Here is a 13,732-nt window from a genome sequence, read left to right as displayed (position 1 = left end):
CATGCTGTAAGTTGCCAGAACCAGAGAGAGGGATGGTTGGGACTTTTTCTTTTTTTAATCTTTTTTTTTCAACGTTTATTTATTTTTTTTGGGACAGAGAGAGACAGAGCATGAACGGGGGAGGGGCAGAGAGAGAGGGAGACACAGAATCGGAAACAGGCTCCAGGCTCTGAGCCATCAGCCCAGAGCCCGACGCGGGGCTCGAACTCACGGACCGGGAGATGTGACCTGGCTGAAGTCGGACGCTTAACCGACTGCACCTCCCAGGCGCCCCGGTTGGGACTTTTTCTAATGGTGATGGCAGTTATAAAAAGTGAGACAGATCTCATATGAGCTGTCATGGAAAGATCCTGCATTCACTTCATTAAGTTAGAAGGGCGAGTTGCAGAACAATATGCACACTGTTGCCTATGTATGCCTAAAAACGCTATCTTCTTATGGCACATCTATGTATGAAAAAGCCTCAAATCCGTTTTAAAATGACACACATCAGACTGTTCATTGTGGTTCCTTTTGAAAAGGGGGTTGAATTTTGGGGGAATGTTATGGGGGGGGAGACTCTGATTGACCTGTGTTAGAATTTTTTATAACAAGACTATATAAACTACTATTAGCTTTGCCATTAAAATGTTTAAATGAGGCTAACAACAGAAATACCAGTTGCACACGACTCAGATGAAGTTATCGCTAACTGATGCAATAGAGGAAACCTGAAAGCTGAATGGCTTAATGCAATCAGCACTTATTTCTTGCGTACATACTACCTGATGGGGGTTGGCAAGAGACTCACTGCTATGAGGCGACCCAGAGATCCAGGCTGTATCCATCACGTGGCTCCACATGTCAACACGGGCTCCCCAGGATTGCTGCTGAATGGAAGAGAGAGCCTGGAGGTGGCATACTGGCTCTAATGTGCTTTGGCCTGGAGGTGATAAACATGCTTCTGCTCATAGGTCAGTGGTAGGGGTTAGTCACATGACCCTCCCAACTATGAGTGGGATGGCAATTGATGGCTTCTGCATTGTAGGTACTCAATCAGGAGCAACTGTTGCAATTGGTTGTAACAACAACCTTCTTCCCTTTTTCAAAAATGTTTATTGTTTTGAGGAGGGGAGGGGCAGAGGGAGAGGGAGGGAGATAATCCCTAGCAGGCTTTGCCAATGTCAGCACAGAGCCAGATGTGGGGCTCGACTCAACAAACCATGAGATCGTGACATGAACTGAAATCAAGAGTTGGATGCTCAAACGACTGACCCACCCAAGTACCCTCAACCTTCTTGAGGAAGTTGGAGGAGTTTCTGAGAAGGCCAAATTTACCTTGAAATTCATCAATTATTCTTCTCTTGCGTACAATGTAACTGATGTTTTCAAATATAGAATTACCATCTAATTTTCAAAAGGGTCCTATAAATCTCAGCAGGGAGGGCTTACCCCTTGTCCCTCAACAGCACCTTCCTGCATGGCCATTTGCAATAACCTGTATAATCTCAGTAGGCTGAGAATTTTCCCCTACTTTTTTAGGCGCATGGTCAAAATCATGGCTACCCACCACCTGATGTGAACAGGTGCCATTAAGTACAGTATGAAAACAACATTTTCCCTGGGACAGATACAGACAAGATTCACTGGAAGAACAGTGAATCCTTTTTCCTTTTTATTGAAACTTAGCATGTCTGCCAAGATGAGTTTTTGGGAATTGAGCCTCAGCAGACATTTGCTTACACAGTGGTTTCCTGGGTCCTTCCTCATCTACCACTTAGGCAGGAGGCTTTGGTTCTTGACCACGTAGTTAAGTTCACTCATCAGTGTACAGATTCAATGACCACATTCAAATAAGACACTTCATTAAAATTCTATTGCAAATATCAAGTTGTTTCCAAAAAAGTCTTCTCCACCCTCAGAGTCACAAACAAAGGCCCTGGAGATTCGATGTCAAATCAGAGTGTACTTAACAGCTGATTTGGCAGCAAACCTTTTAGAGTGAGGTGGAGGCACCCAGGGAGATGAGGAGGTGTCTAGACCTGTCAGAATTACACAGAAGGGCAGTTGCTGCCAGAGGGGGAACAGGGTGCGGGATGGGAGCTGCAGGGAGTTGGAATGCTCTAAATCAGGGGAGGGTGAGACCTGAGAGCTGTCTGTTCCCCCAGGAGCAGGGTGCAGCCTCCAGGGGAGGACCCAGGAGAGAGCTGGCCTGAAGGTCAGGTCCAGGTATGGACATGAGGGCCCACTGGGGAAGTCCCAGGGGAGGGAGCCGTCATGCAGGAAAGTGCCAGGAGTGGACATTTGTGCTGAGACCAGGGCAGAGCCAGCTGTCAGGGGGACCCTGGGGCGAGGGGCCAGGAGATCCTAGGGACATGAACCCCGGGGACAATCCCCAAATTGTGCCCGATTCTCATTTTTATCTTTCTTCTTTTGGCCACAGGGTCCTTCTTTCATTGCCTGAGAGACATCATGGCATAGCGAGAAGAGAAGGTAATCAAGGAACAGGTAGGCCTCAGGCTGGGAGGAGTGGCACAGTGTGGGCTCCAGAGCAATCAGACTGAGCTCTATTCCTGGTTCTGTCACTTCACCAGCCATATGAACTTGGGAATATTTCAAGTTCTTCGTCTGCCAAGTGTTGGATAAGCCCTGTCCTGCAGGAGTGCTAGAACATATGTAATGTATGTGAAGTATCTCGCACAGTGGCTGGCAAATACTGGGTCTTTAATAAATGGTAGTTATTATTATGCTTGTTTTCACACCAGAAGAAACTTCCCTCATCTCTGGGAATTTTTTTTTTGTTCAGGAGATTTCAGAGACTGTAGTACTCTAGGACAAAGAAAACCACGTCGGCCTAACTGCTGCTTAGCAAGTAACACTAAGTAAAATTTCCCCATTATAGAGTATGTTCTTTAATTTGGATGCAGGGATTTCACCGGGATTCAACCCAAAGCTTGTATAATTTATGTCAAGCACCAAGAATTCCCCTCCCTCCCAACTGCCCTCCCAACAAAAACAATGCTATTTTCATTTGCCTCACCACCACCAAAATCTAGTCCTATTTTGACATTTTGTCAAGTTACATTCAACATAACCTATTTAGCAGAGTAGGGTCTGGTTCCCCCAGGTCAAAGAGTGCCAACACAGTGCTTCTTGGCATCCTGCTAAGGGAATATCGCCCTTATCTCTGAGAAATTCCCAAAGACAACATTCATAAAACACTGTGCGCACCAAGCTTACCCGCACCTGCACAAAAGCACCAACCACCTTCTAGTCCTTCCCCAGTTGGTGATGCTCTGTGGTTTACCTACAATCTCAAAGTAACTGTTAAGGACAGTGTCTCACTCCAGAGTTGTCTCTCAACCCTGAGGCCCCCCATCCGAATGAAGGTCTGGCCCCTGCTCACGACAATCACAGCCCCACCTAGCCCAGCAAGCAGCTCACTTAAAATTACTTTGTGGCAAGGAATCTCCAAAGCCCCAGACCCCAAAGTGTCCTGGCTCAGAGAATTTACACTTTAGTACTTTCACCTGACCCCCTTCCTCATTGTTTTTTTTTTAACTTGTCTTTTACGTATTAGAATTCATCACACCATCTTCCTTATATAGTAACTGCCGTTAAAAATCTATGCCAGGTGCAGGGTCTTCTTTATCGTCAGCATCATCGCTACTAATATATAACCTTCCAAAGAGCAGACACTCAATTAATGGTGAGAATAAACTGGGCACTGAGTGAGGAACGTAATTTATTATTCTTTATTTTTCTCCGAACTCTTCAATAAATTAAGGACATTGAGGTATATATCCTTGAATTTCACAAAGAGACAGACAAAAATAAGACAAACCAAGATGTAACTACATTTTACTTTGTTTCTATTTTAAAACTAGAGCTATATTTTTGCTGGTTCTTTCCTATTTCTGAAAAAAATCCCCATTCCAAAGCCATATTATCTTGCTCTGGAACTCAAAGAAGACACAAGGATTTTCAAGCTACAATACACAATACCAAAACTCTTACTCTTAAATCTTATTCTTAAACCTTACTCTTAAACCTGATAAACAGCAATATGTGATCCAGGTCATTTATAAACTTGGATTCTGAATCTTATTAGATTCTTCTGAAACATTCTCTTTAAACATTCTTTTAAAACATTTGTAAGCTACTCAATGCACAACAGGAAAACAAAGAAGATATATTATGGTCTCTCCAACCCCACCTTAACCTCTCACTACTTAAAAGGTTGGCAGACCTCATCAAACAAAGCGAAGAATCTGCCTCAGCCCTCTCTAAGGAGGAGCAGAGCGGCCAGATGCGGCCCGGACTCGGGCTCTCTCTTCCTCATCTCGCAGAGCCTCTGCATAATGGTACGGGAAGGCACTGGGGACGGTGTCGTGGACCTTGGCCAAAAACTCGAGGATCTTCATCTTGCTGGTTTCAGCATGGGCTCTCTGGCCCCACAGGAACTCATAGCGTGGAGGATTGCTGTCGGGCACCTGGCGGTACTCCAGGTACTTTTCCTGCACCAAATCTTGGGTGATGAGCTTCCTGGGATCCCCGAAGATTGAATGCTTCCTTCCATCATAGACGCCCAAGATATTCAGGAATTCCCAGACGTCTTCTTCAGAGGCTTGATTGCCACTCAAGAAGATGACACCCAAGAGAGGAATGAGCAGCCCGCTCTTAGGTAAGCCAGAGCCAATGCTCACACTGCCGTCATCGGTGGTATCTAGGATGCTGACGAGAGTGTAGGCGAGACCGTTGGGCTTGACTTCCTTTAACTCGAGGCCAAACACCAGCTCCAAGTGCTCAGAAGCTCTCTTGAGGATCTCAGGGAAGTGCTCCTTAAACCTTCTGGTGACAATCTTCAGCATACTTGCCCTCATAATGGGCTCTTTCATGTTATGCTTCTCTAGCAGGAATTCCATCAGCATCCCCACCTTCCTGGTTAGAGGATCGTTTTGAGCTTTCTCAGCAGAGGTTGAGGCCTGGGACGAATTTTTACTTTCCTTAACCTGGCTCTTGGCACCTGCCTTAGATCTTCGCCGTGAAACACGCCCAGCAGGCTTGGCGGTGGCTTGGCCTTTCTGAGGCTCCTGGGAAGTGCCAGCAGCAGGGGAGCTCAGGGGAGCAGCCCCAGAAACAGGAGAGGAGGTGGACTCTTCAACCTCTGTTGCGGCAGCCTGAGCACCCTCAAGACCCTGCGATCCACTTCGGGCCTGGCGGCGTTTCTCGCGGGCACGGAGCTTACTCTTATGGCCCCGCGGCATGGCTGGCTCAGGGACAGCAGGCAGTGTGGGCAGGAGCTACCGACACCTGGAGCAGGGAAGATGAGAGTGTGAGCCCCTCAGCAGGGAGAGACCACCTCTGCAGGCTTTCTGAGAGGCACGGCTCTGGGACCCCCAGGGCTCTTGCACTCGGTCAGCCTGTCCCCTGTGAACCCAGTGGAGGAAGCCAGATTAAGTGAGCCCCAGGTTCCAGCTTGCCAGCCCTGCCTGTGGCTCACTGAGGTGACAAGTGGGACTGGTAGCATGTACCTTCTCTGTGTTCAAGGATAATCCATGATTATCACATCAACTCTTGGTAGGGCCCAGGACCTCTTTCCTGTGCTTCCATGAAATTGACATGTCGAAGCTCCCTGGGACCCACAAGCAGGAACTGAGAAGTGCTGACAACACTGTGGGGCCCTCTCACTGCGGGGCTTGTTGGTCCTCAGTCCTCACTCAGTCCTCATCTTTTCTATGCCTAGAGTTTGGGACCCTCCCTTCTATTGACAGGTGTTACACCCTCAACACAGGATCTCACCTCCCTTAGACTTGATGCAAAGAAATGAGAGGGAGTCTCAGCCTAATAATCCAGCTTTGGGCCTTCAGGGGCTGAGCATGGGGACTTGGAAAGATTCTGTTCCCCCTACTCGGTGGAGGGCAGTGGTGGTGGTAGCTTCAGCTGTCCTCACTTTGCCTCTTGGGAGGATCTGGGACTCCCCCTCTCATGACCTGAGGAATTCTCCTTGTAATAAAGTCCACAAGTCACTGAGACACAGTGGTAGAAGTGAGGGGTGGCCGTATTTGGCCACAGTGTCCATAGTCTCTAGAGGCTGAAAGCTATAGCAGGTGGGCTGAGGCCCTATTATATGTAGTCCTCACTTTTTACTCAAAAGATGGCCTGGGATTCTTCCTGCTACTGACCCATCAGATCAATCTTCTCACTCCCCTGTTATCTCTGAGTGGGACCTGATGGGCACCTCTAATGAACAACTATTCCTGGAGACTCCTGGGACTGACGAGAAGGAGAGAGATCACTGGGGGGGGGGGCGCCCTGCTGGTATGGGGCAGAGTTGCACACAGTCCTCAAGGCCCTCTCCGTGAGTCCTGGTGAAACCTGGAGATCCTCCCTTTGTTGACCTGAGCTCCCTCAGGTGGTATTAAGATTTTCGCCATCCTGAAAACCCCAGGATGAAAGAAACAGTGAGCCACTTCCAGTCACCCTATCCATGGACTCCCTGGATTGGTAGCAGGGGTTAGATTCCACAGACTTCGCCCTTCTGACATCACTTACCTCTTTAGTCCTAATTTGGACACAGGATCTAGGTTCCTCCCTCAGCCCACCTGGGTCTTCTAGGTTTGGACCAAGGCCCTTATCTCCCTGAGGCTTATGATGTGGAAGTGAGGGCTGACGCATCTGGCTACCTCTACCTGAGGTTTCCCAGGGCTGGAGGGGGCAGAACTTCGTGGGCCCCAGAGCTTTGGGTGGGTGCTCATCTCAGTCATCCATCAGTGCCTTCATCCTCACCTCAGGAAGGACCTGGAAATCTTTTGTGTCTTGGCTTAAGGACTATCCCATCATTCTAAGGCCCCTGCCTCCCTGAGACCCCCTAGACAGAAGTAAAGTTTCCTGATCTAGCTACAACTGTGTGTGGACTTCCAAGGCTGACAGGAAGGGATTCTGTTGCCCTCAATGCTGTGGTGTAGGTGGTCCCCTCAATTCTTAGGTCTTTTCCTTGGGTCCTGGCAGTACCTGAAAATCTTCTATACACTGACTTGATGCTTCCCCCACCAATAAGATTCCTCACTTTCCTGAGATTCCCTGGAAGAAGTGAGTGACACTTATCATGTCACTATGTCTGAGTCTCCTAGTTCTGAGAAGGCTCTAAGTGGTTCACCTTTTTCTGGGAATGGTCCGCTCATCTGTAATCAGTGTCACTACCTTGACTCCTATTAGGAACCAGGTCTCCTTCCTTTGCTGAATGGGGCCTCTCCAATTAGACCAAACGTTTCCTTAAAGGAAATGAGGGGGTACTTCAGCCAGAGAGGCTGGCTTCCTGGCTTCCTGAGGCTGACTGCACAGGTGGAATTTCTGTGGCCTCCTCTGTTCTAGGGTAGTTGTCTCATTTCTACAGGATTTGTACCCTGACATATGGCATGACATGGGACTCCTCTTCCTCTGCTAAACTGGGCAGCCAACCCTTAAACTACGGCTCAGGCCCGAGACATGCTTCAGAGGAGACTGTGCCTTCGTGTAACCGGCTCACCAGGAAGCAAACATTTAAAAAGTACAAATGACATCACAAGGGCACTAACAATAACAACAAAAACAATAAATATACCAGTAAAAGATGGAGTCTTTTGGGATTCCTCCCTCTATGTGAGTCTACAAGCCTCAAAGCAAAGGCCTCACGTCCATGAGTAGCTAGAAGAAAAGTTAGTGTGCTGCACATCTGGGTGCCTTATCTGGACACTTCCATATCTGAGAGTGGGGGTGCAGTTCTGTGCATTTCCCTATTTTTTTTAAAAAATATTTATTTTTGAGCCAGAGAAACAGAGCGCGGGAGCTGGGGAGGGGCAGAAAGAGAGGGAGGGAGAGAATCCCCAGCGGGCTCCACGCTGTCAGCTGCGGAGCCGGATGCGGGGCTCGAACTCACCAGCCATGAGATCGTGACCTGAACAGAAATCAAGCGTCAGCCGCTCACCCAACTGAGGCATGCAGGCGCGCCCGCGGCTCCGTGTTTTGAGGAGAGGTCCCCTCGTTAGTACGGGTGGTCCTACCCTCACTCCTTTTAGGGCCAAGCCTCCTCCCTCCGCCAACCGGGCCGCCTTCCTTAGGGAAGGCCTTTCCCTCCCTGAGCCACCCCCTAGGCAAAACCGGGGGGTTCTCTTAGCCGAGCTACTCTAGGGCATTCCAAAACTGCCAGCAGGAGTGGGGGTCTGCGCAGTCACCCGGAGGGGCGTACCCTCATGAGTTCCAAGGGTCCCGCCTTGTCCCCTGCGAGGTCCCAGACCACCTCCTTTGCCTAAAGAAGTCGTTCCCTTTAGACAAAGGCCCTCCCGTCCCTGAGGCCGTCCCGGTGGCTACGAGGACCACGGCTACGGGACTGCTAGGCCTCACATTCCGCCGGGACCGCCCGGAGCCGGGGCCAAACGGGCCCATGGCGGGGAGGGGTCCCCTCTGTTACAGGGGCGCGGGGAGTCGTCTCCTCGGGTCCCGCTCGGCGTCCTCACCTCACTTTCAGCCCGGTCCCGGGAATCCGGCCGCCGCCGAACAAACGCCGCGCGCCCTCCGCCTTGAGGTCCGGGCCCGAAAGGAAGTCGGCGCAGCCGCATCCGGCCCTCGGCGGCGGCCGCCCGGGGTCTCCGAGGGCCGAAAGCAGGGGTGGGGCGCTCTAGGACCCCACCGCCGAGAACTCGGTGGTCCCCGCGTCCTGGCTCAGGGTCCTCCCCACGTCCGTCAGGGCCTGGGGCTCCTCCCCCTGCCGGCCTCCAAAGTTCCACTCTCCTGACTTGCCAGAGGGGAATCTCTGGTCCCACGGTGCGTGGCTACCTCTTCCTGGGCTGCACAAGCCTGGCGAGAGGCGCGGCGCTCTACGAGCCTCCTTCTTTCGGGAGAGATTCACTTGCATTCAAGGGCCACACCCTGACTCCTGTGAGACAAGGCTATTCCTTCCCTGAGACTCAGGAGGTAGAGTGAGGCGACTCCTCAGTTGGAGCTCTTCTGGGTTCCCCAGTGCTAGGAAAGGCGCGGGACTCTATTTAGCCCCCTCTGCTTCGGGGGTCCCCTCAGAACACTCATGGTCTTCACGTGAATTCTTGTTACGGTCCAGGTCCCTCTCTCTGCAACAGTGAGGCATCTTCCATTAAACGGAGGCCCTCACCTCCCTGAGACCTTCGAGGCTGAAATCAGACTGACATCTCTGCCCGGGGCTTCCCAGGGTCGGCATCAGAGGAGATATTTGGGGCCTCTGTTTGTGCGGTGGGTGCTGCTCTTAGTCCACATTTGGGTCCTCACCTTGATGGAAGACCCATCCAGGTAACTTCACTCTCTGCTTTCCCGTAGCTTCTCATGTTACATCAAGGTCCTCCTTTCCTGAGAATTCCAAGTTGGAAGTGAGGGTGATCCTGGCCTGAGCATGGTCCTTCAGTGCCTCCAAGAACAGACAGTAGGGATGTGATGCTAACCACTTCTGGCTGGGGTCTCTCATCATTTCTCATTCATGGTCCTCACAATATCTTTCAGAGACTGGGATTCTTTCCACTGAGCTCAAGTCACCATCTTTAAGTCTTTGGATGACCCCAATATGTTGGGAGAGCTGTTTCTTCAGTACTCATTCATGGGGGTTCTCTTCTTTGCCTGTCTCTTAATTAAAGGCTTCCTGGGAAACGACATGTACCTGTAAACACTTGACTAGTTTCTCTATTGCAAATCTTGCAGAACATGAGTCTGGGTCCCAAGAGTGCTGCAAGATAAGGAAAGTGCAGCATACCTCAGGGAGCCCAGGACAGGTGTATGCTGAGGAAAGAAACAAAAAAACCACCGCTGATATACTCCTTCTCTTCCCCAACCACACTTAGGGTGGCTCTAAAAGATTTACTTTTTACAGAGAAGGATGGAACCAGATGATTTTGTGAGCCCCTCATCTTTTGAGGATATCTGATTTTTCACAGGTAGATGATCATACTGTCACTGTCTCTCTCCTTTATTCATATCTCTTATTTATTTTGATATTCTTATTGCTCTGGTTATGTATTCCAATCCAGTATTTTGGTCACAGCGTTTTTCTTTTCCTCACTTGAGAAACATTTTGGAGTTGAAGAAAGTGAATTCAGTGATCCAGGGCCAGCCTCAGGCTGGGAGAAGTGGAAAAGTGTGAGCTCTGGACAAATTCAGACCAAGGGTCTAGTCCTAGCCCCATCACTTATTAGCTCTGTGAACCAGGTGCATCACGAAGTTCTGTGAGCCTCAGGCCCTGCGTCTGTGAAGTGGGTTTGTTAAATCCTGTCTCACAGGCTGGTGGAACATGGTTAATGTATGCAAAGTACCTGGAAAGATGCCCGGAATGCATTGAGACTTTACACAATGCCTGTTATTACATTGATTCGGATTATTTTGACCCCAGAGGATACCACCCCCACCCTGATGGAATATTTGTTTTAGTCTAGGAGATATCAGAGAATATATGCCTTTTAGGACATGGAACACTAAATCAGTTCAAAATGCTGCTTCTAAAGACACTCTAAGTAAATCCCCCCCCCCAATAAATCATATTTCATATGTGGGGGAATCTTTTTGAGTTGAATGCAACTCAAATTTCTAGAATTGGATTCAAAGACTAATTCCTTCCTCTCAGCTGCCCATTTACCCAAACACCCGATCTTCATTAATTTCACCATCACCTAAAATCCATACCTCCCTTCAAGTTTGCAGAATTAGAAGCAAAATAAAAACAAAACAAAACAAAACAAAACAAAAAACACTGAATTTGAGTGCTTTTAATAAAATGGGCTCGGACTCCCCAACTTACAGCAAAGAGTGCCCGCCCAGTGGCTTCTGAGTTTCCAACCTCAAAAGAGCACCACCCTTATGTCTCAGAAACTCCCTGAAGATGATTTACATAAAACACCCGGTTTGTGCTCTATTCACCTGCACTGGGGTCAGAAGCACCGACACGTTCCATCCCTGCCTGGGGTGGAGATCCCCTCTAGTTTACTCACAATCCCAAAGGAACTGCTAAAGGGAGTTTTCCATTCCAGACTTAAATCTCTCCACTTGGAGCCCCATCACCTGGCTCCTGTTCCCCAGTTACACAGCCGCATTTAGCCCACCGTAGAGCTATAACTTCAAATTACTTCCCATCATAGGGCTTTTAGCTGCCCAAAGTCCAAAGCTGCCTTGCCTCAGGGCATTTTACACTAGTACTCTTCATCGGGAGCCCCTCCCTCCTTTCTACCCTTTATTTTTACTAGTCCTTTCCATCTTAGGAAATAACTCACCACCTACTTTATATGAGAGCTGCTCTTAGACTCCACAGTTTTAGAGGCACGGGTTGGGCCTATTTTTCTTATCATCCCCGGTACTAGCCAGGAGCCTTCCAAAGAGCAGGTGCTAAATTAACATTTGAGCAATTAAAGAGCAAGTGTTCAAGTCAAATTTGTTATGATTTAATTTCATTTTGACTAAGCTAAGCAAATCCAGGTACATATACTTCAATTTTATAAAGACTAAAAGGAAGAAAACAAACCAAGAAGCGACTACATTTCACTTTTTTTTTTTTTTTCTGGATCTCATGATCACACAGACTTTACTGTGGAGTAGTTTCCTTTTTCACGAAAAAATCCATACTCCAACATCACGGCACCTAGTTCTATGTGACAAGAAATGTTTCAAGGGTTTCAATTTGTTTTACAAAATACCCAAATTCTTATTTTTCAACCTGATAAACTCCAATAAATGTATGATCCATGGCATTCACAAACTTGGGTTCTGAAGCTAAATAGAACTTTAATTGAAAGGAAAGACATTTGAAACTAGGAAGAAAAAGCTAAATCTCCAATTTAAACAAAATGTACAAAAACACAAATGTATTACACTGTGTTCTCATGAGCCGCACCAGGGCCCTCCGCTAGTTTCAAGATCAACTGCTTTCCTTAACCACGAATAAGCTGCCTCAGCCATCCCTAGGGAGGAGAGTAGCTGCTGGACATGGCCCGGGAACGTGCACTGGCCTTGGCAGTGGAGGCTGCCCTGGCTGCGGCTCGGGCTCTCTCTTCCTCATCTCGCAGCCTCTTCCTAATGGCATGGGAAGGCCGTGATGTTGGCAAAAATGCCAACACTTTTTTTTTTGTTTTGTTTTTACTTTCCTTTTTTATTTCTTTAATTTATCCAAGTTAGTTAACATATAGTGTAATAATAATTTCAGGAATAGAATTTAGTGAGTCATCACTTACATGTAACACCCAGTGGTCATCCCAACAAGTGTCCTCCTTAATGCCCATCACCCATTTAGCCCATCCCCCGACCCAACACCCCTCTGGCAACCCTCAATTTGTTCTCTGTATTTAACAGTCTCTTATGGTTTGTCTCCCTCTCTGTTTTTATATTATTTTTGCTTCCCTTCCTGTATGTTCATCCATTTTGTATCTTAAATTCCCCATATAAGTGAAATCATATATTTGTTCTGACTGACTTATTTTGCTTAGCATAATACTCTCTAGTTCGAACCATCCACTTGTTGCAAATGGCAAGATTTTGACTACCGAGTAATATTCCATTGTATATACATACCACATCTTTTTTATCCATTCATCAGTCGATAGACATTTGGGCTCTTTCCATACTTGAGCTATTGTTCATAGTGCTACTACAAACATTGGGGTGCACATGCCCCTTCGAATCGGCATATTTGTATCCTTTGGATTAATACCTAGTAGCACAATTGCTGGGTCGTATGGTAGTTCTAAGTTTCTGAGAAACCTCCATACTGTTTCCAGAGTGGCTGCATCAGTTTGTATTCCACCAGCAGTGCAAACGTGTTCCTCTTCTGCCGCACCCTCACCAACATCTGTTGTTTTGTGAGTTGTTCATTTTAGCCATTCTGACAGCTGTGAGGTGGTATCTCATTGTGGTTTTGATTTGTATTTCCCTGATGATGGGTGATGTTGAGCATTTTCTCATGTGTCTGTTAGCCACCTGGATGTCTTCTTTGGAAAAGTGTCTAGTCATGTCTTTTTGCCCATTTATTCACTGGATTTTTGTTTTTTGGGTGTGGAGTTTGAAAAGTTCTTTACAGATTTGGGATACTAACCCTTCATCTGATATGTCGTTTGCAAATATCTCGTCCCATTCCGTTGGTTGCCTTTTAGTTTTGCTGATTGTTTCCTTCACTGTGCAGAAGCCTTTTATCTTAATGAGGTCCCTCCTGATAGTTCATTTCTGCTTTTGTTTCCTTGTCTCTGGAGACATGTCAAGTAACACTTTGCTGTGGCTGAGGTCAAAGAGGTTGTTGCCTATTTTCTCCTCTCGGATTTTGATGGCTTCCTGCCCTACATTTAGGTCTTTCATCCATTGTGAGTTTAGTTTTGTGTATGATGTTAAGAATGTGGTCTAAGTTCATTCTTCTGCATGTCGCTGTCCAGTTTTCCCAGCACCATCTGCTGAAGAGACTGTCTTTTTTCCATTGGATTTCCTCCTTTGTCAAAGATTAGTTGGGCAAACATTTGTGGGTCCCTTTCTGGGCTCTCTATTTTGTTCCATTGATCGGAGTGTCTGTTTTTGTGCCATTACCATACTGTCTTGATGATTACAGATTTATAGTATAGCTTGAAGTCTGGGATGTGATGCCTCCTGCTTTAGTTTTCTTTTTCAAGACCACTTTGGCTATTCGGGGTCTTTTCTGGTTCCATACAAATTTTAGGATTCTTTGTTCTAGCTCTGTGAAGAATGCTGGCGTTATTCTGATGTGGACCGCACTGAATATGTCAACTGC

At 47.6% G+C, this 13,732-nt stretch overlaps 1 protein-coding gene across 1 annotated transcript; it reads right to left on the bottom strand.

The window, feature by feature from the left end:
- Nucleotides 1–3,711: 3,711 nt before the first annotated feature.
- LOC122476811 (melanoma-associated antigen B1-like) lies at nucleotides 3,712–8,579 on the bottom strand. Its single transcript, XM_043569650.1, has 2 exons — nucleotides 8,475–8,579; nucleotides 3,712–5,292 (listed from the first exon to the last, which is right to left on the bottom strand). Exon 2 carries the CDS (start codon nucleotides 5,244–5,246, stop codon nucleotides 4,266–4,268), a length of 981 nt encoding a protein of 326 aa, XP_043425585.1. The 5' UTR covers nucleotides 5,247–5,292; nucleotides 8,475–8,579; the 3' UTR covers nucleotides 3,712–4,265.
- Between the last annotated feature and the right edge of the window lie 5,153 nt (nucleotides 8,580–13,732).

The sequence above is a fragment of the Prionailurus bengalensis genome, chromosome X (genome assembly GCF_016509475.1).
Source record: "Prionailurus bengalensis isolate Pbe53 chromosome X, Fcat_Pben_1.1_paternal_pri, whole genome shotgun sequence".
In the NCBI taxonomy this organism is placed as follows: domain Eukaryota; kingdom Metazoa; phylum Chordata; class Mammalia; order Carnivora; family Felidae; genus Prionailurus; species Prionailurus bengalensis.
Note: the sequence above shows the minus strand (reverse complement) of the source record. Positions and strands in the feature narration are given on the sequence as shown.